General features: G+C 49.5%; 1 protein-coding gene across 3 annotated transcripts in view; it reads right to left on the bottom strand.

Annotated features, from left to right (window-relative positions):
• Positions 1–148: 148 nt before the first annotated feature.
• LOC112965356 (copine-2-like) overlaps positions 149–27,517 on the bottom strand; it is a 39,860-nt gene continuing 12,491 nt past the window's right edge. For all 3 annotated transcript variants that reach the window (XM_026064273.1, XM_026064283.1, XM_026064265.1), the window contains exons 2-5: positions 16,747–16,943; positions 5,030–5,209; positions 1,451–1,525; positions 149–257 (exon numbers count right to left, since the gene is read on the bottom strand). In XM_026064273.1, coding sequence (XP_025920058.1) covers positions 219–257; positions 1,451–1,525; positions 5,030–5,209; positions 16,747–16,914 — 462 coding nt within the window. In that variant the 5' untranslated portion in view covers positions 16,915–16,943 and the 3' untranslated portion in view covers positions 149–218. The remainder of the gene's footprint in view (positions 258–1,450; positions 1,526–5,029; positions 5,210–16,746; positions 16,944–27,517) is intronic.

The following is a 27,517-nucleotide window of genomic DNA, read 5'->3' as shown; positions in this document are numbered from 1 at the left end:
TTTGCTTACTTGTGACTTGCTCAATTATTCTATTAAATTGGAATTTATGCAACCCGGCCCGAGTGGTTGTCAATTTGTCGCGTTTACCCATAACAGGAATGTGGGTGAGGAAGGTGGGGTTTGGCTCCAAAATCCACGTTTTGTATGCACTGATGTTTATAGAGTCCAAAGCAGAAGACTCCTTCTCCGTCGCTGCTTATAGCCCAAAACTCGCAGTCCTAACACGGGGGGTCACCATGCTCCAACACTGCGACCAGCTGCAAGAGAAAGGGGCTCCCAGCACATGTGAGCTGGCCACAGTCTATTTTCATCACCCAGTCTGATTTAAGTGGGTGGCAAAAAACCCCAAATCAGAATATTACAGAAACAGAACAAAATGAACTAGACATCTCAGACCCTTTGGTTTTAATGGCATATTAGTGACTGATAAGAAGTTTCCTTTTCTAAAGCATGCAACTTGGGAACTTGACTGGAAACTTTTCATCTGGTCCACTTCTTCCCACCCCAAGTGTCGGATGGGGTGGGCAGAGCCCAGGACTCGGGGAAGACATACGGCATTGGGTACCACTTGTGAACTTGGCAGCTGCTTTTCTTTTTGCATTTAAAGATTAACTGCAGCAATTAAGAGAGAAAAGCAGACCGCAGCTTCCCAGTCTCTCTAGCAAACAGCAAGGGAGATGCTTTTGCAGCAACCACACCCTGGTCTTTTAAACTGCTTTTAAACCCTTCCAAGGCTCTTTAGACCTAATTGTGGTTTAACCCCTTGTGGGCCACCTCGAGTCACAGGGCGGAAGGAAAAGCCTTTTCTCCCACATCTTTGCTGCCCAGCTGCGAGTCTAACAAAGCCCCTAACTAACGCAGAAAAGAGAGCCAAGAGCCTGGGGGAGGGGGAAACGGGCCTAAATTTAGTCTTTTCATTTTTAAAAATATCCCTAAACAGATCAGCAGCGGGAATGCCACCGCCTGAAGGGGTCTGCATCAGGAGCAGAGGCTGTTGCTAAGAGACCTGTTGCTACCGCACAACTCCCATCCTCTTACTACAAACAAAACCACTGATTATCAGCGCCGTAATCAGCCCTTTTACCTCCATCTGCTCCAGGGAGGGCTGAATAGACATTTTGTATCACAAGATAACAAACAACAACAACACACATTTACTTTGTATTTCACCAAATTTAGGTTTTCTTATTTTAGTGCTCAGAGACGGAAATCAAGATCCAAGTCTCACAGCGCTGGACCCCCAAAGGACACGGGGCAAGACGGTCCCTGCCCTAACTACGTCATCCTCCAAACAGACCAAAGGTGGCAGGCAAACGGGAGGCAAAGGACCTGAAGTTAGTGACAAACCATAAACCCCAGGCTCCTGGGCCCCACGCGAGCGTCCTGCCTCGTCCCCGGTTTATTATCTGTATTTAAACACTCAATATGCAACATAAATGAGTAACCGTACCGTTATCATCCCTTTCCCAGCTGGTTTGCCATTCCCCAGAAGGAGAGTTCTTGTTATTTTCTTGCTGGAGACGATCTAGAGAAGGCAAAGAAGATAAAGTCCTGATTATACAAGTGATCGAAAGCGGAGTCATAAGCAAGTGATCATTGCTCACATTAGTTAATTCTGATGAAGCATTCCCAACAGCAGAAGACAGACACAGCATTCAAAAAAGACCAGGGTAACACTCATGTCACCACCATGACCCCCGGCACCTGAACGAAGCTCCTCGCTCGTCACGAGAACAAGCCCCAGGACGTGGCGGCTGTGACGGCAGCACCCTCCGACACAGCCGAGCCCTCGGGGGACAGGGCAGCCGTCAAACAGGGGGCTGGAACGATCTGTATAACACATCGCCTCCAATTTGACCCGCGGAGCAAGTCAGTGGGATCTCACGGAGCCAGAGTTACCGTGATTTGTTCCGAGCAAAATTACAAGCCAGCTTTTTCAACCCCATTTTAAATACTCCCTTGGACCACAAAAGGAAATTCCTTTTTCTACTACTGCGACCACTGTATTTCCACGGCTGAATCCTGATACAACTGGGACGCTCACCCGTAAGGCCTCCAGGACCCACTGCCAAGCAAGGCACCAGGGCGAATACTGTCACAAGGTGTTTTTCCCCTGTCTTTTACCTCTGGCTCATAAGAGACAAGACAGGACCATCTAGGAGCTGAATAAAACCCCTTGCAATTTTCCTGGCTCAGTGAGTTTCAGTTGCCTTTCGAGCTGGGGATCCTGCAAGCTTTTCCAAAGGAGGTGCAAATCCCTGCATAACAAACTGGGACCTGCTGAAACCAGCCTTGCTCACCTCCTTTACTTCTCGGGAACCCCTTCAAAACCTAAGGGCTACAGTTTAAGCAAATGCAGTTCCATCCATCCTTCTACCTCCACCCTCAGTCCTATGTCACATTTTCAGCATCCATTAGCACCAGTTTAAGAAAGTAATAATAATAATAACAAGTAATGAAACGGCTTAACTTCTTGCTCCTGCTGCCCCCGCACGAGACCAAGTGACCCAGCTACACTCAGGTTCTTCCCATTCCTCCCCAGCAATGCTTCTCTCCCTCTTTTTGCAATTGCAAGGAAAAGCTCCTCCTCATTGTGGTTAGCTGCACAGGAGTCCTGCAGTTACGCTGGGATCTTCGATCCAGTCGCGTCCTGGAGCTTTTCCTCCAGAAAGGCATAGGAACTGCCAAATAACATAAACTACACATTTGTGCAACGTTGCATACAGGGCGGGGAAATTTCCTCCTAACCCTGGCTAGGAGAAACCACTTACAGCCGGAAGCCTGCAGTTTGATCCCTGTTAGATTCCATTTGGCCACAGAGGTCATTACAGGTCTGAGAATGATGCAGCCGCCCTTTTAAATCTCACCACGGACCTAATTAGCTGCAATACAATGATCTGGCTAATCTGACAGAGCTCTGATGCAAACTCAGAATTGAAAAGTCAGATGTTCATTTTGTGGTTCCTCAGAGCCAGATTATTTCTACCCAAGTCTGCTCTCTTTCCCGTCCAATAACTGCTCATGCCTCAAAACCGGGCAGGTTTATGAAAACATCTCACCAGATAAAAAACAGAGATCAAAACATAGCCAGAAAACCCAAAGCAGCCTGGCTGAACCCACAAGCCCAAGCCCTCCCTGTTTCATATCTCTCCTCATCAGACACCCTGGCACACGTGCTACCGCTCCAATCTGCCTCCCCGCGTGATCAGGCTGTGCTGCAAACCCGGGACTTGCAGCGCGCCAGGAGGCTGCGCTCTCCACAGGGAGGCAAGAACAAAATTTCAGGCAGAACACCTCCAGGAATGGCTTAACTCCAGTCTTAACCTACAAGGCATAGACTGAAGAGATACATTCAAAGCTTAGAGGTTGCAATGTTTCATTAAGAATAGAGGAAAAGAGAAAAGGAGAAACAATCACCCCATTCCAAGCTGGCATCCGTTACGGACTAGGCGTCAACCAGAAGCTCACGTATCACTGGCTTGGGTTTATGGGAACTGAAGCAAAAACTCCAAACTGGGTGCACGCAAAAGGCAAGTTCTCTTTTGCAGAGTGTGAATAGTTGCAGGAGTTTACAAGAGTTACAAGTGTTCAGAGTTATCTTTTCTCTAATGAGGATTTTTTTAATTTTTTTTTTTTTAAGAAAAAAAAAGGAAACTGAATTATCACAAGACAGCTGAGGAATGTGAGACTGGAGACAGCCTCATGCTGTCAGTGAAGCTGAATAAATCTCCCTTTGCTGTCCAAATGGAGGAGTGCCACTGAGCAGTCCTCTTCCCCCTCTGTGCCGGATGCCCTGCACACTCTGAGACGGGCACTGGCTTGTGTCATTACAGAGCACTCCCAAAAACCCGGCCCACGAGAGATGTTATATCTCAAACTTTGTAACTATAAACGCTCTTCTGACAAGTCAAGGTCTTGAGTGCCAGAACAGAGTTGGCAATGGGAAGGTTATTCATCCCCCTTTGGCATAATGGCAGAGCCACGTTACAGCCTGTGTAATAATGTGATCACATTCACGATCCTCCCCGAACACCTTGTGCTGGCTGCCCACCCCAACCCACCTATTATATTGTCTGCTTCCTCCTGGTTCCCAGCACTGAGCACAAAAGAGAGAATTTCTCCCAGTGTCTATGCTCATGCCAGGTACCACAGAAGCCCTGGGCAGCTGGATGCTGAAAAAGAATGGAAAAATCCCACTCATTTCCTGCCTCTGAGTCAGAGCATGCTCAAAAGAGAGAGAAGTTTAGAGAATTTAGCTGTCAAATCCTAAAAGGGTCTGGGCTCTTGCAAAACAGAGACCTTTCAAAAGCTTATAAATTGCATGTGCCCCGAAACCTTTTCCACAAGAAGAACAGAAGACACATTCGTGCACCAACATGCTAAAGTAGGAGACATGATTTGCTATACAATTGCAAGGTTATTCTGCCTGTGGACAAAGCAAGGTCTGTTTTCAATGCCTTGTTCTCAAAAAGAAGAACAAACAACCGTTTTTATTACAAAAACTTTGCAAAAAAAGAAAAGAAAAACATGCACTGTATTACATTCAGGCAGACAACCGAGAAAGAGCTGTAGACTGAATTCATCTTAACTTAAAGCATCTGAAAGTTTCCCAAGTCCAAATCCAAGCTAGTCATTGGGGCTCCTACTATAACCCAGAGAGAGAAACAAGTACCTCCAAAGGCGTCCAAGATAAGTGTCGAAGATAATTCAGTGCATCAGCCTCCCCTACGTCCACCAGGGGTTTTAATTCTCTCTGCAGGCAATAGCAGGAGCCCGTATAACTAGTTTAAACATGGAAAAATAGCTAGGAGACTTCTAAATTCAGATGAGAAGAACCCCAGCCCTAACATGGAACAGCTCAAATGCGACCAAGTTATATGAAAGTAGCTTTGGCCAGGAAGGACCCAGCAACTTAACCGTAGATCACAGCAGCAGCTCTAATCCCCTCACTTCCCTGTGGCTGATATTATTTGGGGTCCCTTTGCTGAGGAGCAGTGAGCTGCAGGGGGCCAGGATGTCTGAGACTCACCATGCCCAGCGTGCAGGAGAATTCGCCCAGAAAGTCATGCTCGTACAGCTGCATGCTCGACTTGTCCTGGTCAAACAGGGCAAACTTGAGCTTCTGCACTTCTTCAAAGTGATAGTCGACGATGAACTTCTTTGAGAAAGCTGGGTTGAGGTTGTTCACAGCTGTCTCTGTCCTGTCGAGCTGCAACGAAAAAAAGGGGCACAAGTATTCAGATACCTACATCCTAACTTCATGACATGTGGGAGTGCCAACCTAGCCAAGGCTCAGGGTGGATTCAAAGCTTCTTGAAGCCAGTCTTTGCATTTGCTTCTGACATCTCTTCTCCTAGGACACGAAAGGCCCCTTGAGCTCACGTTCTCAAACACCTCCTCGCTCCCACACCAGCCTCCACCACCTCACCATTTGGACTGTATTTGTGGCACCAGCTCAGCTTGTTCCCCACACCCAGCCCCAATCAAGAACTTAAAAATCTGTAGAGGATTTTGCACTGCATTTCTTCACCTGGGCGATTCATCTCAAGCGCACAGGTCCAACAGAAGCAACCTATACAGTTAACCCCTATACTGTTCTGCGACACTCCCTGGAAACTCCTCACCAGAATGCTTCTCCGATCCTCAGCCAGCCAGACATGCATAGCCATAATGCTTTCTAAGGCAGGCCAAACCTATGTTTCTTTCAAGCTGTGCAGCTAACAAGGACAAGCAAAAAATTTTAAAAAATGTTTTACAACTCAGAACAGTAACCCTCTAACGTTTCCCACTAGAACCTCAAAATGAAACATCCATGTGGTTTCTCCTTTCCTGGCCCACCATAGCAAAAGGAAAAAAAAAAAAATCACAGTCCATTTTTCATGGATTTAGCTGAGCATTAGGAGAAACAAGAGGATGGAAAGACGCAGAAGACAATACTTCAATAGGCTTTGTCATCCAAAATAGCTCAGGAAGTCCCTCAACCGCAGAGAGCATCTTAGTATTTATAACCTTCTTCATACAAGTAGGACCGGGACACGGAGATTACATTAAGTGACTAGCACAGGAGAGACTTGAGACGGGGCCAAATTTGAATCTCCCAAGTCCCTGAGGTATCTACTCCAGCAGCCTAGATCTCGGCCACTTAGAGATGCAATGCATCCCATTTCTGGCTACTGACTGAAAATCTCCTGGCTAAATCCAGTCAGCTTTCTCCCCCCAGTCTCATTTCTGTAATGAGATGGCCTCTCCATATGCAGACGTGAGGCTCCAGACTGCAAAGCTCTGCGTGAAAAATTCTCACCCTTCTGTCGATACTGCCAGAAAACCTGCAGTTTGGATACTACTGCGCTAAGCAAGGACAGCTTTTGTCAGCTTAGACATGTTGTTTGGAGAGCTGGTGCTGGCAGGATAACTCTTCTCGGCATGTTGTGCCTCTTCTCTGATATTTCAGGAACAGTAGGAGGGGTGTGCTAACACAACGCCAGCCCAGACGTGCCACAAGCTCCTGCCTGTGAGCCACAGTCACCCACTGGACGTATGGATTTCACATTGGCTCGTCCACCCCACGGCCATGGGAAACACTTAGCACCTTTCTCCAGAAGGACTTCCCCAGAAGCAGGACCAGCCTTCAGAGGAGAAAGTGGGAGAAGAGCAGATGGAAGCAATATTGCTTCTCCAAAACCTCTAAAACCCACCAGCCCACGCTAGCACCCCACCAGTCAGGACCAGCCAAGCCGGCTTCCTAAATCTGATGAGCTCCCAAAAGTCGCAGACAGCACCCAGCCCAGGCTCCCTGGCAGGGGCACAATCCAACCAGCGCAGCCATGACCTGGAGCATCTCGGATCCATCCTCAGACACCCCAAAGAGGCAACCCAATTCTCAAGAGCCAATAAAAACTTACCATTTAGATAAGACATTTTAAAAGAAAAAAAAAATTTTTTTTCAAAGCATCAGCCTTAATTCCCAGCAACTGAATACCACGGTGATAGATACCTTCAGAAAAGCTACAGCTGCATGTTGGACTGGTGCAGTGCTGACAGCAGGGCCAGTGAGCAGGTTGAAATAAAAGATGTCTCAAAAAATAAAATGAAATAAAATAATAAAATAAAATAGCAAAGAGTCTGTGCACTGTTGGCCAGCAGAATAACATTGGGGAAGCTCATGACCGTGGTAGGAGCTTCGAAGGGCTGATAGCCATGGGGGAAGCAGCTCCTTGTTCAGTCAGCCCTTACACTGAGCCCTTACATCGAGCAGGTGACGTGGGCCCATCAACAGCCTTGGTTTCCAGGGCTCAGGACCCCAAGGTGAAGGAAAACTGCTGTGTGTACTTGGGTCTAACAAGGTGCTTGGTGGCCCAGAAACGAGAGTGCATGGAGGTTAAATGCGGAGCTGCAAACTGAGAGGACCATGAAGCCGGCATGGGGAACCCACGGTTAGAGAGTAAGGATGAACGAGACCTGCCTGGGAACTCCACATGCAGCACTGTGGGAGAGATCCTGGAGCCAAGAACAGCGATAAGAGCAGAAGAAACTTGGCAGGCAGCCAGTGGAAGTGTGAGTTTACAACACAGCATGGCACAGATGGACACAAAATCTTGGCTTAGCCAAAAATCTCGGGGACAGCCATGCTGGAGAGCAGGGGATGCTTCCTCTGCTTGCAGAGCTCCAGCACCAAACCCCATAACTCCCACTGTCAGAGGACCAAGAGGACCTTAGTGCCTTAAAATTTAAGCCAATCTGGCAGATGTGGAGCAGGAGAAACTCAAATATTGCCCTGACCGGGAAAATGAAGCAGAGAGAAGTTGGTGTATTCACCCAAGGTCCTTCAGAATATGGCAAAGGAGGGTCTAAGCCCTCATTTCAGGACCCGTTTTCCCCACCCGGCCACCCTCCATCCCTAAAGGTGCTGGGAAAGGGCAAGTTTGGAGGACAACATACAAAATACCCTGGGAGCTAAAAAGGACAGAAATAAAGCTGGAAGCACAGCTTGACTAAGTGACTGCTGAACAGGAAATGAAGGGTATGGCATAATAACCATTTACAAATGCTTGCAGGGATAAATTACAAGGATAAACTGCAAGCAAGCAAATGAAATAAGAGTTTTGGTAAGGAAAGACAGCTACAAATATTGTGATAGTTTGGAGAAGAAAAAAAAAGGGGGGGGAGAGTTCTCAGCCAATTTTATAATGGGCTTCCTGCAAGATGGATGAGACTGTGGGAGAAAATCCCATGGAAAGCACTGAACACCCGGAGCACTTGAGCTTCTCAGACTTGACGAAGAGTCACAAAACCAGACCAGCCTGGGAACAGTCTTGCCCTGACAAAGTTGGCAGATGAGGTGGTAGCGTCGGTCTTTTTTCCATTTCGCTCTATTATTCCAGGATAAAGTTACAGGAGCAACTAAAACAGAAAGAAAGGCACACGCACTCCGGTGTGATTTTATCAAAAATACGCTTCTCTTAAACACTTTGGGAGACGGCCTCCTGAGCTGGTGGTACTACGCCTCTTGCACATGAACAATATCCCTGCCCGGGCCAAAGGCTTCCAGGTGCACAGGGGCTCCAGTGTGGACATGCTTTTCTTGGCTGCAAGCACTGGAAACGGCTGCTGCTTTGAGCCCTACGCAGAGCTGCGAGCGCCGTACAGCCCCGAGCTGCCATCTGAAAGGGAGCACTGTTGAGATTTGCAGAGCGATGACTTGCAGCATCCAGAGCCTGCTGCACGTCTGAGATGACAGCCCCAAAAGTTTGCAAGAGTGATTAACTCACCAGCAATTCCCCAATTGCTCCAGACTGCTTTCTTATCAGCCACGGTTTCTTCCCCATACAAGGGTCTGCAAACTCTGATTGTCAACAAAACAACGGGGGGCTTCTCATTGCTCACAGCCCCTCGTGTTTTAGGGGCCAAGCTACTTTGGATGCACCTTCCCGTAACCCTTTCCACTGAGTCACAATAGTTGCATAGGAGGCACCTTGGGGAACAGCACCCCAAAAGCAGAGCTGGGAGGGTATGGACTGTTCCCTTCCCATGAGATAACTCATGAAGGTCACCCCGATCCAGGAGGCCTCGTCCCACCTATATCCTATATCCACTTTGCTTTCAGCTGGCTCCAGGTCTGCAAACAAAAGACTGCACTAAGGAGGAGATCAGATCAGCTGGATCAGGCCCATCGTGGGCTGCTTGGAACTGAGCGCAGAGGAGGGAACAGATCAAACCTCACATTCATGATCAAACCTCTGGGCTGTCCTTCCACACACCACTTTGCTAACAAAGAGAAATCTTCCCTCCTCCTTCCCCCAAGTCATTTAAAAGCAACCACCATGGCAAGAAGAGATGTTTCCTTCCTCATTTCAAGCCCAGTGGTACCCACGTCTCACCCATCATTCCTGGGTCTTCCAAAAGTTGCTGCCACGTGGTGTTAGAGCACTCCCTCCCTCATGGACACACACGGGAAGGCACTGAACATCACCACCACCACACAGCCCAAATGAGCACCATTCCTTGCTTCGCAGCTTGGAAACCCAACCCTGGGGAGGGCTGAGCTAGCAGACACAACCCAGGCCCATGGCAACACTTCTGCTGGAAAGCAGCCTCTGCCCTGACATCCATGGGTGGAGTCAGGAGGGCAGGATGCAGAGGACGTCTCCCAGAACCGGAGAGCTGGAAATAGGCACATTATAAGGGGAGGGGGGGGGAAAAGAGAGATACAGAACACACCTTAGTCCCCATGAAATATATTCAGCAGGAGAAGGTTTTTGGAGGGACTGAGTGGAAACATGGTAAGTTTGCTATATATACCAACTATGGCAGTATTTTTAAAGTTGGTGGCTTAGTCTGCCTTAATTGCCAGGAAAACGAGTAAACTAATGCTACGTTCTCAGAATAGCCACCTGCTGTAACCTCTGGGAAGACAGAAATCAAATAAATCAACCCCAGTGGGCTGTGAGCTGGCCAGTGCAACGCAGCTCCACACAGTTCCTTCCTTCCTTGCCACCTCCCCATACTGAAGGACCCCAAACTTCTGCTCAAAGAGAAGCAATGGACACTCATGAGCTCTCCCTATTTAAATAGCACTGCACACACAAATCTGCTTTCAAGCCTCCGAGACAAGAGTACGCTTCCCCCAGCAGCAGGCAGCACAGAGATGGATTTCAGCTCCTCTCGCGTTCCCCGAGTGATCGAAAGCCAGGGACCAAAGCAGGGCAGCACGAAAAGTGAGTTCACACAAGGCAGCAGCTTCCCCTTGGGGCAAACGGGCAGCTGAGAGGAGGGCAGCAGGCTGCCTACGCATTTCCCTGCCCAGCCACTATCCAAAACACCTCCTTGGCTAGGACTAAGACAAGCACAGAGCCGTTCTGGATGCGTTCCCATTCCAGAGGGGGAAAGCTGGGCTTGCAGAAGCTGAAAAAGGCTGGGAGGATGGGGAAGAAGAGCCCAACACACCATTGTGTCACCACGGTCAAGCAAGTCAACACAGCTCGAGGAAAGGCACACACTCTCAAGTCTCTTTGCAAAGGGTCTGGCCTAAAAAAGGGTCTGGGGATCCCATGGGGATCCAGCATCCTATGAAGACCCATGGGACTGTGGCCAAGCTTTCTGACCTTATGAGCCATGTACTACATTCTGCCATGCCAGACACACAGTACAGCAGAGAGAAGGGAGAGAAGCAGCTTGCTGTCCCAGGTCTCAGTAACCCTTTCGCTACCTCCAACTCAAGTGTTTTACCTCAACCTCGTGAGAGACTGAAGAGCAGAAACAAACTCTGTCATGGTGTTGTGCTTTGAATGGTTGCTAATGCTGCAAATAAAATACCACAGCTCAAGGGAAGAACAGCCTTCACCACCAAAACCAGTCCCCTCATCACCCAGCAGCTGGGGCACACCTCAAATAAGGGTCTGAAGGGGTGGACCAAGGAAGGGGGGGACAAAACCCAGCAAACATGTTTTGAGTTAGCACTTGCAGAGTGAGAGGGCTTCCTTCAAAGCCCAGCCATGAAAGTATTTAACCACCTGCCTACTGTCAGTGCGAAGCACACCTAAACTGCAAGGTTGCAGTTGCTTGTCATACATATTTTGATCTCTGGTTTGATATAGCTCTTCATCTTCAAATTTGCCAATGACCATCAAGCACAAGGCCTTTTCACGCCACATCCACCACGAGACAAACTTGCCATCAGCTCCTTTCTTCTCCCTTCCCTCTGAACATTTACACATTTACTTACCCTGTAAAGTGTAAAACTGTCTTTGCAAGGCAAGAGCAGAAAAGCATAAGGGTTTTTAAGAGAAACCAGGCTAATTAAAGATTTCTGTTCAGACAAGAGTCTCAATTCTACCAAACAAGCAGAAAACCAGGAAAGTGTCTCAAATGACAGATCTTATGTTGAATGGCAGTAGTCAAAGAGCTCTCCAGCTCCAGAAGGGAGGTTTGCTAGAGATGTTTAAGCAACCCCAGCACTTGGGAGATGCTGTCACAAGTGCAAAGGAAAGCTTGAGCTGAAAGAGTAGTCAGAGTCCTACCTAGAAGGAACAATCAGTGCTTGGTTTGTAGACCTGGACAAAAGCAAGAGTGAGGAGCAGGGGAAGGGGAGCACTTCTAGCACTGAGGAAATGTGGGAAGAACACAATTTTGGAACAGAGACTCTGCACTGTACTTCCTTCCTCCCTTCCCCTCTCCTCCAGAGACATCCTCAGAGTCACAGCTCAAGAAACACCGGCCAAAAGGTTGGCAACTGACTCAGTGGCTTAAATATCCAGCTCAGACCAAGCTGTGCCTAGAAGACAAACAAGCCCTCAACAGCACGAGTAAGCAGCGATGTTCCACCATACCCCATGCTTGGGGCTGGAAAGATGATTCACAAGGGGCACAAAAGAAATGGCACAGCTGAGTCATAAGTGTCCCTACTCCCTGCATCATGGGCCAGGTCTTCCGTGGCTACCGCAACATGATGTCATCAGGCAGAAAATTAATACGTTACCCATTTTTATGTCACTTCTTGGCTTGTGTTTTCTGTTCCTTCCCTTTCCCCCTCAAGGCTGATTCACAGAGACTTTTAGTTCCTATTAAGCTTAGTAAGACAAAATAATTGTATTTGGGAACAAATCTGACAGCTAGAAAAAACAGTGAACAGAATCCTTTTTGTTGGCATTACCAGGTGCTGCAGCCTCAAATCCACCACCCAGCTATCAGATGCTGGCACGAGCACGCCTGGGTCTGATTACTGAAGGAAGAGACCCATGTCCTAAAGGAGGGCTGATATTCGTGGCTTCTCTCTCTGTCACTAATCAGTCCAGAGGAGGCACATACAGCGTCAGTGCTTGTCAGCACATGCAATGGGATGAGTTCATCCTGCTTAGCTTGTTACTGCCTGCCCCGCTCCATCCCCTGCATTTAGCTGTGTTATTAAAGCCACCACTTACAGACATTAAACTGATTCATTTTAGGCCAATTACATTAACTGTGACAAGCCTCCTATTTCACCTGTCCCACCTCTTGCCATAAATCAGTCTGATATGGACACTCTGCATGAAGACAGACCATGTTTAAATTTCAGTATGTATTACATCCCCAGGATATTTGAGGCAGCATCGCATGGTGACACAGCAAAGTTAAGAAAGCTTCATCTGTGAGGTCTTCCAGTGACTATCCTGGGAACCTGGTGATGCCATGACAAAAGGCATGTCTGCATGACCCAAATCCATGCAGGACAACACAGGCACCCCTAGGTTAGCTCTAAACCAAGGTGGCCTGAGCTTCAAATACCAAAGCAGCCCTCAGCAGGTCTTGGGAAGGCTCATATGGCCAGTGTGGCGACAGCGACTTGGCATCAGTATCCATCCAGCAAGGCTATTGCCCACTAGCCCATCTCTCCTGCCTGCAGCAACACTTCCCCTGGCAGCCCAGCTACAGACCAAACCATCCATCGCTACCATGGTGTGTGCAGGTATGAGATGATTTCTAGTCCTACTTGTGCCCTCACCAGCGGGTTGGCGGATCTTGGCCAGCTGCGCTCAGAGCCTGAGCCTTCTGCACACAGAAGCAATGATGACCCCCGTTTTCCATCTGGAGGCAGCCCGGTGCCTGGCAGCAAAGCTCTAAATATGCCGCCTGTCAGTTTTAACAAGATGCTGACCTCCGCTGAAACCACAGAAGCAAAGCATCTAGCAATCTGCCATTCAAGACCAACTTCCAGTACCTATTTTGCCAATTAAAAAAAAGCTAAAAATAGCAGGGAGGAAAAAAAAAACAACAACATGTTTGATTGTATTGTAAAAGAAACACTGGAATCAAAACTGCTGGACTGAGACATTACTGACAGTAAAAGAGAAGTTCCTGAGAAATACAATCAGCTCAAAGAGATGCCACCTAACAAGACTGGAAAGCTCATTAATCTCATCCAGGTTGCTGAGCTAATACCACCAACTTGATTCCAGGCCCCAGCAGCAGTGAGGTCTTCCCCTGCACCTACCCTGCTGACCCTGCTGGCACCCAGGAGATCAGCTGTAGGATACCTTCGGTGATGCCCATTCATTCACCAGCTCCTTGGCCAAATGCTCAGGCTCCCCAACTAGTCAAGGTACCACAGAAACAGGGCCACCTAATTTCCTGGGAACTGGGATGGTCATTTGTTTCAGTTAGGTGATTTAATGCCCTTCGGCTACTTGTTTTGTCCTCCCTGACCAGGCCTGCATTCAAACCCGTGCCTGTATCCATCACATCTGCATGCGGAGCTTATCTGCTCCCTCTCAGGAGCCAACCAAAACAAGTCTGAGAAGCTGGCACCTATGTGGGAGGGTCACCCAAGTGAAACGTCTTGCTGGGGCAATAATACCGCTGGTAATAACCAAGGTATATTTGTTTAAAGCCAATGTGGGCAGCTCTGGGTGCACTGCAGTGACGGCAGCGCGCACACCCGCAGTCCCGGGAGCGGCTTGCAGTGGCTGCAGCAGGGTGAGGCACCCCTGTGCCATTTCCTAGCAGGAGGAGGATTTTCCCAGCAGGAGGAGGATCTGGCTGGTGGGTCTTCTGGGAAGCAAATTCTTGGGATCGAGCCAGCATTTTACTTATGCTACCAAATAATTTAGACAGCCGCTAAGGGTAAATTCCCTCGCACTCCATTAGCTGAGCAAGCAGCTTCACACTGTCGAAGCAGAGGGCTGGAAACAACACCACACAACGGCTCCTTGTGCGCTGCTCGCATCTCGGAGAGAACAGATTCATCCCTTGTTCACCCACGGCTAGGGACAGCGCAAGCACGGAAAATCCTCCTGTCCTTAAAGAGCTTTTCATCAGCAGGACCTTGCCCTGGAGTAAGCTTGTGCGGTGGGGAGGGAGACAAAAATCAGTGCAGCTCTTAGCTCCTTTAGGCATAAAAGGAAAATACAAACAAAAACACTCTGTCAGAGCAATGTGCTTCCCCCACACAGACCAGGGCCAGGGCACGTCCCTGTACAGAACCTCAGCACTGACATGCAAACTGCTCCCAGAGCTGGGCACATCTGCTGAGCAGGATATTTTGGTAAATCCAGGGAAAACCAGTGCTAGCAGGGAGGATAATCCCTGCCCTCTTCTGTTCTTATAGGAATTACCTTTCCTATTTGCAAGGAGCCGCCTTCGGAAACCAAGCAAGTAACAAGATCCTCTGCAGTTTCTCCTCAGTGCCTCCTGGTATTAAATATGGCAGGTGAAGCACACACTTACGAGATTTCTGGTAAGGATGAAAGATGAATGGGTGCAAAGAGTTCAAAGGCTTCTACTCAGGATTTTCCAGCTGCTTGCTGTCCATCTGGAACAGAGCAGATCCCAATCCCCCTGTGCATCTAATTCACAATATTCACCTTTCCCCGTCCCATGGTCTTGCCCCTCTCAGTAAATGACAGCTCACAAGCTCATTAAACATGCAACTTAAGGCCTCGTTGACCTTGATATAATTCTTGGAAAAGATCCCAGGTATTCAACTACAAGCTTCCCTGAATAGCTCTATTCTGCAGGACAGATCTGCCAGCCCATCATCCAGCCCATTCTGTCCCACAGAAACAGCAACTCTTCAAGTCAAACCCAAAGAACAGCTTTATATATGGCTTGGGTCCCAGAAACAGTTCATCTTGACTGCCCTAGAACTGCCCCTTGTTCCAAGAGGACTTCACACCATCTAATGGTCACATACACTTAGCATTTTTAGACAAGCAAGTCAGAAGTGCTCCCAGCTCACTGTGGACTGAGAAGTGCCTGGGACCAATTCAAACACGGCGAGATCCTTGCAGGCCCACCACGTGCCTTGCCAGAAGGTGACATTTTGAGATTTGCAATTAAATCTAACTTGTCATCACGACACCTGTCAGCTCGAAACAGAAACCACCCCAGGTGAGCAGAATGGTAGCAAAAGCAGATGCGCCACAGTTAACACACCTGCGCCACATGTGTAACCTTGAGAGGACTGAAAGGATTTTCGTCTCTGCTTTGGAAGGTAGTTTAAAGGAGGAACCAGAGCTGACCCTGATGAAGCTGCTTCATTCATAAGGGATGCGGGAAATCTTCAAAGGTGCAGCTTCAGTGCAGCTTTTCCCTCTGCAACAGATCTCTCCACGCTTTGCGCTGAGAGCACCGAAAGACCTTCCACACCCACCCCCGTTCCCCTGGCACAATACGCAGCCTCCAGACTGGTATGAAATTCCTGGTTCAACACAGGGGGGGGAAAAAAAAAAAAAATCAAGAGAGACTGATCTTCAGAGAAGCAGCTCCTTTCTCTGCGGCAGCATCAAGGGGCAGCCATTCGCACCGTGACACTGCACAGAGATGGGCATGCTGAAAACAATCTCTGTCCTGATCAAAAGATAAATATTATTCAGAAGTGGACACCCAGAACCCCGCGCAGCTTTGAAAGCTCACCCGCACCCACTCGCAAACCCTGGCTGGAAGTCTCACAAGCGCAAGCTCATCCCTGAGATTTCTACTTCTTGCTGTTAAAAGCACCTTGACAAGAGCCGGTATCTCAGAACTCCTACGCCAGCCTCCGGCTGGGCCCTGGGCACAGAGGGAAGGGAAAAATAAAGATGTTTAAAGAAATGTTAATCCAACTGGATCCAGCCGTGAGTAACACAGAGGCTCGGCTCTGGTTAGGAATCAAGGTCTGTCCTTGTTTAGTCTGTGTGTCTTCCTCCGGCACTTGTTAACAGAGCAAAACATGCTATCACGCCTTTTTACTGAATTCTGATTGTACAAGACTTCCTGCACACAGCTGGGGAACGGGATGGTTTATATAACAGTTACAGCTATAGCCTGATATCCCCCTAACGTGAGCTATTCCTTCTCAGTCGGAGCCGTAATCTTACAGCTAATGTATACAATTCTCCTCGTGTGAGCAGCCTCTTTTAGGTTCAGCGGAGCTACTCAAATGAATAAAATGACACACGCTGCTGAGAAGGGCCTGGGAGCCCTTCTCAGATCCCAAATCTGGACAGAGCCTCCAGCCCCACGAGGATGAGCCGAGGGTACCACCGCTCTGCCCCCCAGCTTGGCTGCCACTGGAAGGAAGCCCGGGAGTGGATTGGAGCCAAGGTGGTTTCCAGGCGTTGCCCTGCTCTGGATAAGCAGGAATCAGTTTAAACACAGCTTCCTTCGCGACACGTACAAGCAGCATTTAGTGCCCCCTTGCCCAAATCAGTCTGCACCGAAATACAAGCATCATTTGGAGACATCGACATCAGGTAAATCACATGAGCTGGAAATCAGGACAACTTCAGGACTTACCTCTACCCATTTTCCATTGACTTCCATGAACAGGACGCAAAAGGGGTCAGATTTGGAAGTGACATCCCTATCCAGAAGGTTTTGGCCACACACAGACAACTCGACTTTGCAAACGCAGTACTGGGTGCCAATCGGCCCCGCCGGAGTGGGGCTCGCTGTATACGCCATGGACTCCAGCAGTAGCAACTCCAGACAGTCTGTGGGATGCAAGAGAAAGTAGAAAAGCATTAGTGCAAGTGGAAAGACTGGCAACCACGCGGCTGTAGGCAATGCTACGTTGGCGCAGGGGGCCTGGGCACAGGAGAGGTGGCCGCATCCAGAGTCTCAGGCTCTTGCATTAGCTCTCTCCTGAAACGAAATGAGTTACCAGCCTCTCTAGGTACCAAACCTTCTCTTCCGACCAGTTACCCTCTCCATGTGGATACTGTAACAGGCAGACATCCTGTGTGGTAGGAGCCCAACAGCGTAACCACAATCTGCGGTGGTTTAGCTCCACAAATAACAGAGATTTTTGTTTATCCCCCAAGAGAGTAGGAAGACACAGAAAGCGTCTCAGGCACGAAGAGGCAGACCTGAAGGTGGGCTTTGGAGCCTAAAAACTCACATAGCGCAGCTATATCAGCTGGCCCAAAAAAGGATATCGCTGCCACTGCCGCTCCCTATAAACACAGCTTTGTTTATGAGACAGATCCACCGCCACCGACCTCCCACCTCCCGCCCGAGCTCCTTGCTCACTTCTGCTATCCTCCCTCGTTGCGCCTGCAGGGATTGATGCTCTCCGATGCCTACCCTCCCCTGCTGCTTTCTACAAGCGCCAACAGTTACGTAGGGGGAGCGAGAGCTTCGCAGCCTTCAACAGAAAGGATTTGAAGGAAAGGGGGAGCAGCAAAAGGCAACAGGGGAATGAAAGGTAAAGGAGCGGAAAGTGTGGGCCACACTAGAAGATGAGACTGCTTGAACCCGTCTAACCAGCCAACACTAGAATAACACAGAGCAGCAAGTGAGTCTTACCCTAGCCCTTAAGTCCAGTACGCCCCACCTTGGAGTTATTTGCATCACCCAGCCGTCATACAGCACACATCAGCCTCGAATACTGAAGAAGTAAGAGACTAGTCCTTAGGTGCATAAACACGATGGATCGGTGTTTCGCGTGCGCACATAGGTGAGCACCCGTGTGTGTGCGCATATACACATGCACAGAGCCCAGGGTGAGCATGTCCAGCCCAGGAATAAATATGCCACCACCAGCACGGAGGTGGCGAGATCTCCAACGTGACTTGAGGTACCTAGAGGTCACAGCCACTCTGTCGAGCACTCTGCCAGATCTTCTGCTGATATCTCCAGACGACACTTTTGAATCCAAGCAGGGAAAGGGTCCCCTTTTCTTCCCTTTCTTTGTTTCTCCTTCCCTTTCAACCCTTTCTTCCAGCATAATTTTTTTTTTGCCAGGGACGGTGCGGGGGGGAGGGGAGAGGATTACATTCCCATGACATTTTCCCGCATGAAAACTGTTCTTATGACATCTTTTGAATGGGAGCAGAGTGGAAATAAGGCTCAAAGCACGGGGATTTCTCCCCGATCTCATGGGAGGGGCAAGCTCTCTCATTTAGCTGTTCCAGCAAGTCCCATGGGACTTGTATTCCCAGGCGGTCCCTGCTGGGAAACGGATGGGTTTGTCCCATCCTTGCTCTCCTTCAGACAGAAAAGCAACAAAACTACTCTTTGTGCAGTCCACTAGTGAGCACAGGGCAAGATAAGGATGGAAAGAAACCATCTTCCCACAAATGGAATAAAATTAACTGTGCTGATGCCTTGGTTTTGCCCCATTTGGTCTGCAAGAAGCACAGATGGAGGTTCTTGGAAATTTCAAGTCATCGTCCCACCATACGAAACGCTTCCAGGCTGTCACAGCGCGGTGGGACGCAGAGCCAGGATGGGCCCAAGCCACGATGGCCAAACTTGAATTCTGTCCCCAAATTGTCATGCAGGATGGGGTGAGAGCTTGAGGATCCAGCGGGGTGGAGGGAAACTTCAACCCTGAGCTCTGGCTCAGTCCTATTTCTAGCCTTGCCACCAGGCCAGAGGGAAGCAGCTCTAATATCAGTTAAAACGCAGCACTATTTGGTTCACAGAAGAGCAAGGCAAATGTGACAACCACCGTGTGACCTGGTGCATGGGCTGATTTACAGGGCGCTGATAAAAACCATCTGTTATAATAAGAGCTCAGGAAAAGTCTACTATCAAAGCTATTTGCAACAGATAAATATGAGCTTTACACTATCATTATGGCAACAATCCCATCCATCTCCCACGTGACATTTCTGCATTCTGATGTGCAGATTACTTGGCAAGAAACATCAAAGGTCTTCAACAGAGAAGAGGGAAGAGAGGAAGAAAAAGAATGAAAAAGCATTTTCTGATTAAATTATAGCAATAATCCTTCGTGGCTGGGGCTGCTATTGGAGAGAGCGAACTGTTTTCAGTAGCTGGTTCGAAACCCTTCTCCATATCCCTCTTCTTCAAGAGCAGCTCCTGGCTCACCCACTTTATCTTAAAACCTTAAACATCACCTTCCTCCACCTTGATAAACCATCTGCTTCTCTGTGGGAATAAAACCCCACTTTATACTTGTTTATCTTGCCCAGGCACAAATATTTACAAATGTTTGCGCTCTTCAGCTGCTACGAGGAAGCTCCGGGGCTGCTCCCTTCCCTTTCGGTTTAATCTTCTGAGTGGTGGATGTGCTAATCCCAACCACGCATTTTTGCAGGCACCACCATAACACAGGGCTGCCGAAAACAGCCTCCCGGGACCCAAAGGCAAACCGCCAGGCAAATAAAGCAGAGCACGTGTTGGCGTACGGATGGCATGCATCCATCCCCTCTCCTCCCTTTCCCCTGCCCGGAGGCAAAGGTGAGCTTTTGCACCCAACACGGACGTCTGCTCCGAGCAGCCAGCCTCAAATATCACAGCTGCGATTAATACCGAGCGAATCCAGCAAAAGAGGAAAACAACTCACACTTCCAAACCTCCGAGCCGTTCCCACCTTGTTTGCCACGATTTCTGCTCAGCACTAAAGGGCACCCTAAAAAACAGAGGGGCACAATCGCGTCGGCTCCAAAGGGACCCGGCTGCCTCTCCGCAAGAAGCAGCAAGAAGAAACCCCCTTCCCGTGCGTGACCGCACACCTCCCCAAACAGAAACCACCTCCCTTCCCGGAACGGGGTTTGCTCTCATCTGCAACAACCGCTCTCATAGCCTGGTGCAGTCATTCCCAGTTTTCAGCTACGCGAAATCAAAACCGGCAGCTCACGCGAGGAACGGGAATGTCGAAGAGCAATATCCCTTTGGCGTTTAAAATGATCCAGGACACAGAAGGCTTCAGAGGCATGTGGAAGAAAAAAAAATCCTCCGGTCCCGTTCACCTCGAAGCCCTGCCTGCGGTGGGAAAAAGTGATTCGAAATGTCACGGCCTTACGGGATCGACCTTCTTTCTTTCAAGCCTCTGCTGCCAGTTGCGGCTAAAACAAAGATTTTTTTGTTTTTAATACACAGATGATGCAATCAAAGTCTTAAAATAGCCAGGCCTGTTCTATTTATGCCGCTGTCCGTCTGCGGCTCCCTCCTAAAAGCAAACACAGGGCAGCAGTGCCGGCATGAACCTGGGCCGGCAGGAGCAGGGAGAGCCGGGTTGGGTTTTTCCATCTCTCCTTCCCCCAGATCTCCTCTCCGCCTCAGAAAAAAAGCGGTGGCAGCAAATGACTCAGTGGAAAAAGTTTTTTCCCAGGGCCGCCTGGCACACCACCACCCTCTCCCCCAGGAAGAGAAGTCACGTTAGGCAGAGCTCCCGGTCAACCTGGGGCACATTAGGGCAGAGTCCTGGCAAGACGCGACTCTTCCTGGGAAGGATCCGCTCCCAGCCCAGGTGCAAAGGGCACTGCGGGCACCTGAAATCGGAAATCCAGACACTGGCTTCTCCCTTTTCTCTGCCTAAGGACACACAAGACGGAGCAAGGCTCTTTTATGCCGGCTATGAGGCCCCGAAAGTCCAACCCCATCTCTCAGGTGCCAATGACAGAACCCTGTATTTGGCCCCCCCAAGAAGGCAAAAGGCAACAGAAAGACCCAACCCATCCCCACGGAGCCCCAGTTCCAGTAAAGATGATTCTTCCACGGAAGAGGGGAACTCAGACTCCGTGGTCCGTGAGCTGTGCTGTCAGTGCCCAGCAGTTGGTGGGATGTTGCAGGAAGGGTTTCATCCTGGTGTCCCAAAGCTAAATATCTGTGCCTGAGTGGGGGACGCAACTTGGCTTCATGTATTCGGAACGAAACTGATGCGGGCTCGCTGGCATCAGACGAGAAAACATTGCTCATTAGGACTGCGGCAGGTTGGACTGTACTGAGCAAAGCCGTCTCTTAATCCACAAGCATCACCAGTACATGGCAAGGTGTCCTCCACAGATCTGCTGGTCCAGCTAGCCCACTGAGCCCGATTCACCATCAGCAATGGAGATGTCGAAGAGACGTGTTGCTCTGCGGTATCGCCTGCCAACTCAGAGCATGCCATCCCTCCCCCATCCAGTCCATCCGGACTTATCCGGAGCTGGACCAATGCCTGCACACCACACACACTTGCACTAACGCCGTGAGATCAGAGTCCAAGCAGCCAGGGCCTGGCTGAAAGGTCACATCCCGCCCTACCCCTGGCCCGCCCTTCGCTGCACTTTTCCCTTGTGTCAGCATGGATCCCCTCGGAAAGGCACAGAGCAGGTCATGGATGCTGTGATGCTGGTTTGGGCCCCTGAAGCTCCTGAAACTGGCTCTCCACAAGGCTAGAGAAGAGCCTGCAGGAGAGACGTGGCAGGATTGCCCAGCTGGCAATGGCAAGCCCTAGGCCAACCCCGCCATAAAACCCCAAGGAGTGCAAATGGATGGAAGCAGGCACTGCTACCAAATAACAGTGCCCAGCCACCTCTTCCCAGTGCTGCACCTTGCCTTCTGCAGGCATAAAGGTTTGCATGTTCCCAAATCAGATCAGGGACCTGATCCAGCTGAAAACCAATTCATTTAAAAGCAAAAAGTCATTTTTTCAGCCAGATTGGCTCCCCAACTATTTCACTGGGCATTCACAAAAATGACAGTGATAACACTAAGTGCTGCAGGGTGCAGAAGGCCAAAAGCAGAGCACAGACACGTCTGTAGGTCCTACCATAACACATACCCACCTACGCCACCCAGCCTTAGCACCCATCTCGCCCTGCTTTCCAGGGAGAACTCAGCCACAGGATCAGCCTCCTCTCTCCTGGCAGAGTTACATCAGCAAAAAATGTCTTTATTATCCCTAGCACCTTTCCTCCCACTACACATACTCCCTGGGCCAGCTGATGTCAACTGGCACAAATCCATTAGCTTCACTGGGAGACAGGGACTGATGCCAAGCAAGGATTTGGCCTTTGCGTTCTCTGCAGAGTAGTGAGGGCAGCAGCTGGACAACACATCAGGCAGTTAAGTGTCCCTCTCGCTCATAGATTTCACATCTGAGGCACTACAAGGCTTGAATGAGAGAGTGGCAGAAGATTTAACCCCCAGTAAATGCCTTAAACTCAGGGGAAGTTGAGCTGGCACCAAAAGAAAACACACAGGAGCTGGCTCTCCAACATCTATATTCCAGTCTCTCTTCCTTTTTTGTTCTCGTCTCTCAGCATTCGCCGCCCTAAATAAAGTCCTTCCACTCACTTGGCATCTGCAGTCAAATATTCTCCGAACATATAATCACTGCTGCCAGGTTTGTGCTTATCAAACTGCCACGTGATTTCCTAGGGAAATACAAGCCCGGCTCAGGGCTACTCAGCTTCCAAGAGCAGACAAAGCAGAACGCGTTCAACCCAAGTCAACTGTGCATCTGCGCCCGGTCCCCCTGGGTCTCTCTTCCCACCTTGAAGTTGTGCCCCAGAAATACGCAGAGACATTTAGGTGATCAGCCAGGATTGCCAGACATGGCCTATATTGAAACAAGGCCTCAGCGGTAAGGACAAAGTTTCAGTTCCCCTATGGACCTGCCTGACATTGGCCACAGCAGCCTAAAGGTGGGTAATAAGAACAGGGCAAGGGTGGAGAGACACGTTCCCCAGATACTTCCTGGGCTCCAGCAACTAGCAGTTCAAGGATTTCCTAAGCTGGACCCATCTTTGTACTTAATAGCCCTCAAGTAGTTTTTCTTATGTGACTTTGTCACCTGTAAACCACCGTGTCCATGATGTCCTGCAGCAAGGAGCTTCAACCGCGTGCGAGCACGCCTGCTATTCTGCCGATTTCTCCAGTGGGACACGTGCGGAAGGACCTGCCAGAAGCACTTGGATCGTTTTTTCTCTTATTTTAAAGGGGAGGAGGGGAAGGAGGCACCCGTCTTTCAAACAAACTGCTACCTCGGGAGGTTTTCTTCTCTCCCCTGGAAGAGAAATGCAGCAAGAAGCGCATTGCTCTGGCCGCACTACGGCACTGTTTTAAGCATTAACAGGGAGAAAAGGAAAAAAAAATAAGATCACACCAGGTCAGAGTTTGCATTACTAAAATGCATTATTAAAAATGCCGGCCCCGGTATTTTTAACCTTGGGTTAGGAGCCTGAATTGGGGTTTACCATATCACTGAACCGCAGCCCTGCACGTGGGCTTCGTGGAGCTGATTACTTCCGTAAAAAGCTCCCCGGCACGCACAGACACAGCACGGCACCTCGCGTTCACCCTTGGTGCCGACATCTCTTCCAGAGCCAGGATCGAGGGCCCCAGTTCACACTCAAGGTGGCGGTGCAGGTCAGCTTAATCCGAATTACGGCACGGACGCCCAGGTCCCAGCCCTGCTCCTTAGAGCTATGTGAATATTTGCAAAAGGTTTTGCACAACACTTCCAAGTTGGTGAAAGATCCCCTTTTTTCTTTCTTTCTTTTTTTTTTTTAATAAAGAATTTCAACACAGCATGAAGCCACCCCCTGCTTCCTGCTTCCTACTCACGCTCAGCCCGTTCCAACTTCCTCTCCATTTTCTGAAGAAACATAAACAGCGCGTGATTGGGAAAAATGATCCAAAACGTTTCACTGTGTTTTAAACAAAACATTGGGGGGGGCTTTTTTTTTCTTTTTTTTTTTTTTTATAAAGATTAACAGTACCATCAAACCTCAGTGATTTTTTTTTTCCCCCTAAAGAAATCAATACGCTTATTTTCACCAAAAATGCAAGGCGTAGTTGAAGCAGCCCCAAAAGTAGCAATATGCACCACCGTCCTGAATTATGGAAAGTCCCTCTGTGTCCACCTCGGGAAACCTTCTCCCCCCTGTGAAAAATGGTTGGGGATTTTTGTAATACTTAACAGAATTTAGCCGTGACTCAGTTTACCCACTCAGGGTGCTCTGCTACAGTCTTAGTAAAGTGAAGAAGCAACTTCCTTTCCTGGAAGAGGAAAAAATCAGAGAGATAGCAATCAGACAGGTAAACGTGGGTTCATACAAAGGATATCTTCTAGCTTACTGATGGACAGAGTTACCCCAGAGACCCAGCGGGAGAGCAGCGGTGCCCACAGGAGGGAGAAGAACGTGTGAACGCGGCTTGTCAGAAGACTAAAACGACGGATCAAAGCGTTAGGACGCAGAAATTGGTTGCCCCCAGCAGCGGCAAAGATGAAACGCGGCGCACACAGAGCCGGAGAGGCAAGTAAAAGCAAGGATGTGCTGCGATGGATGCCCGGCACGGCTCCCCCGCCTTCGAAACCTGCCTCAACCGCTTCGCTCCCTCCTGTAAACAAACACAGTCATCTCCCGAATTATTTTTGCAAAGCAAAACTGTTTGCCGTTCAGTCTCGCCTAGGCAACACGGTGCATTCACCAGCCTGCACCTGGTTTTAATAACAGCCTCGCTACCTTTTGAATGCACGTGCAATTAGTCATGCACACAGCCCCGAGCCGCGCAGCCCTGCCGGTCCCGTCAAGAGCAAGCCTCCTCCTGCAAAAACCTCTACTGCGGGCAAGGAGGCTGGAGGAAGCAGAAAGGAGATGTTTTCATACGGAAACACGGCGTGGATCCGCAGCCTGTCCTCCAAAACACCAGGAGGGCTGGGAGGGCTCCTGGCCTCCTGGGGCTGGTGTGGGTATGAACCTGAACTTGAGGTTTGCAGAACGCAAGCCCGAACCAGGAAGGGGGCATTCAGGACCCCCGTTGCTCAGCCCCGGCAGCAAATGTAACAGGTGTTTCTCCTCCATAAAACACTGCTCCAGGAAGCTCACTGCAATGATTTACCTTTGGCACCCTCTACGATCAGAAGATCTTTAATGCATTTCTCTCCTGTGAAGTAGGAAAGAGCAATTCTCCCCTTTTAAGGGGAAGCTGAACAACTGCCCCAGGTATCCCCATACGGGTGGCAGGGCTGGGATTGAACTCGGGTCTCCCAAATCCCAGCAGGTTCAGGGTAGACCTGGCATAGAGGGGACGTACATGCTGGATTTGGCCAACACTCCCCTTACACCCATCCGGCACAAAACACTATGTGCGAGCAAGTCCCACAGCACTTGCCAACGGAAGGAGCCCAGAGGCAGAACAACTGTACTGAGACATTTTGGGGCCCCTGAAAATACATCCCTATGCTTTTCCCTTCCTTTCCAGCCCTCTACTCACCCTGCATCCTATCCATTGCAGACCGTACCCCTTTCCTTGTGCCAGGGGCTGCTTGCCCCTTCCACAGTGTCACCCCACAGCTCACTGCTGAGCACTTACCCTCAAATGCAGCATATTTGGGCACGCTAGACTCGGAGCACATGCCTGGCTCTTTGCTTGCCAACAGCTGCTGTGGATCCACATGAAAGGGCACAGACCCGACCGCGGGAAAGATTCACACACCCTGCCCCAGACTGGCACCACTGGAAACACAAAGTCCAGCCTCTCAGGGAAGCATCAGCGGTCTCAAGGGCCTCAAGACAAAATGAATATGCAGTTTCCCAGATGAACCCTTCCTGATGAAGCAGCGTTAGACAGTTTCCAACAGGTAATCACTGATGTGAGGTTTCATTGCATTGGTGCTGCAAGATCCCATCGTGAGCAAGCAGCAACAACGACTGCTGACTGGTGGCCCGGGCAATCTCAGGGCCAACTCCGGCTTGCTGCCGGACCGTGGTGTGACCTTGGGCAAGTGGTTGGAGGCACCTGACCCTTCATTTCCCCTCCCAACCTTTGCCTCCCCTTGCCTACTGCAGTGGTGGTCTCTCATCGTATGAAGATACTTGACATGGAGCGTTGACCACATCGAAAACTCCCACCTGGCCTCAACCCTAGTGGAGCAGCTTCCTAAAGAAATGATGCTTAGGCAGTCACAGTTTAACCATTTCCAACCCTTCTTCTCCAAAACTGATCCCTCTGGTAACTTCTGAGCAGCCTTTTCAGGCAGATTTTAGCCAGCAATCCCATCCAGGGAAAGCTGCAGCACAAACTCAACTCTTCAACAACAGGTGTGCCCTCGCTTAGGACTCAACTGCAAATGGTTGGCACGTAGCCCAAATCCCCCACACACTGTCTGCTGAAGAAGCTGGCCAAAAACACCTGGCCAAAAAGCCAGAGGCTGCACAGATACCAGGGCAGCAAGCAAATAACCTCCTCCCAGGTGGAAGATGATCGGCAGAGTCATGTCCAGGTGGTCATAAGTCCTCCATGCCATAAATCGCCAGTGGTTTAAGTGCCTGGAAGTCACAAAGCACAGTCACCCGCTGACATAGCTCCAGGGGCTGCAGCAGGCTTCCAGCAGCATCAGATCTGGCCCCCAAAGTGGGTTAATTTAAGCCTGTCCAGAAAGCTCTGTCCATATTTCATCATGTTCGTAGCAAATATAGGCTAAAAAGAGGGAGCCCAGTTCTGACCCCTTTACTCTAGGAGCATTCCTCTTTCATTCAGTGACACTTTTGGCATGAGCTATACGACTCAATGTCTGCTAAAGAAGTGAGATCAGACCGCGGGAAATACTGTGGCAAAGTAAGCCAGATCTTTAAGCTCAACCCATGCCCGTGCTTTGAATAACATTAGGAAAAGCTGCAGGTATCTGTATGTTAGACAAACAGCAGTGAGGATGCTTATTTGGAAATGCCTCAAGGCATTTATTTCCTTTCTTAGTTACACCTATTTCTGCCCTATCCAGCTGCATCAGAGATGTTCAGGACTACAACCTCCCAGCACCCTGGGAGAGGCAAACAAGTATCCCCATCGTCCTGCAGCTCGCAAGGGCAACAGAGATGGGGTAAAAGCCCAAGGCTCTAAGAAGAAACGGTGGCAGAAATGGAAAATGAGCCAGAGTCCCAGACAAGCACACTGAATACAAGCCCATCTTTACAGCACTCCTTATTTCAGGCACTTTCAGGGAAAGATGTTTTCTTTCTTCCATCATTCACCATTCTCAATGAGAGCTTTGCTTTCATACAGTAAAACGCCATTTGGTGATATCTGCATGAATTTATCACGGGGGAGGGAGGGGAAGGCGTCTTTAATGGTTTGGGAAATGGTTCAAATGCCTTTTTTGTGGTAGCTCTAAAACACTTTGCATTTGAATGGTTGGCCTTGGCAGGTACAGCATATGCAATGAAGCTTGGGCTGTGCCAGCCACAGGCAGGACTGGATTCAGAAATGAAAGCAGGGTCTAAGGGGGTAGTTGAGTAATGCAAGGTTTAACCCAGCATTTAACCCAGCGACCCCAAAGCTCTTTCTGAAAGCAGACTATGGAAGCCAAATGAGCACGGTGGCTGCT

This window comes from Apteryx rowi, unplaced genomic scaffold, assembly GCF_003343035.1.
Source record: "Apteryx rowi isolate R43461 unplaced genomic scaffold, aptRow1 scaffold_1014, whole genome shotgun sequence".
NCBI lineage: Eukaryota > Metazoa > Chordata > Aves > Apterygiformes > Apterygidae > Apteryx > Apteryx rowi.
The sequence above is the reverse complement of the archived record's forward strand: the minus strand, read 5'-3'. Positions and strand labels throughout refer to the sequence as shown.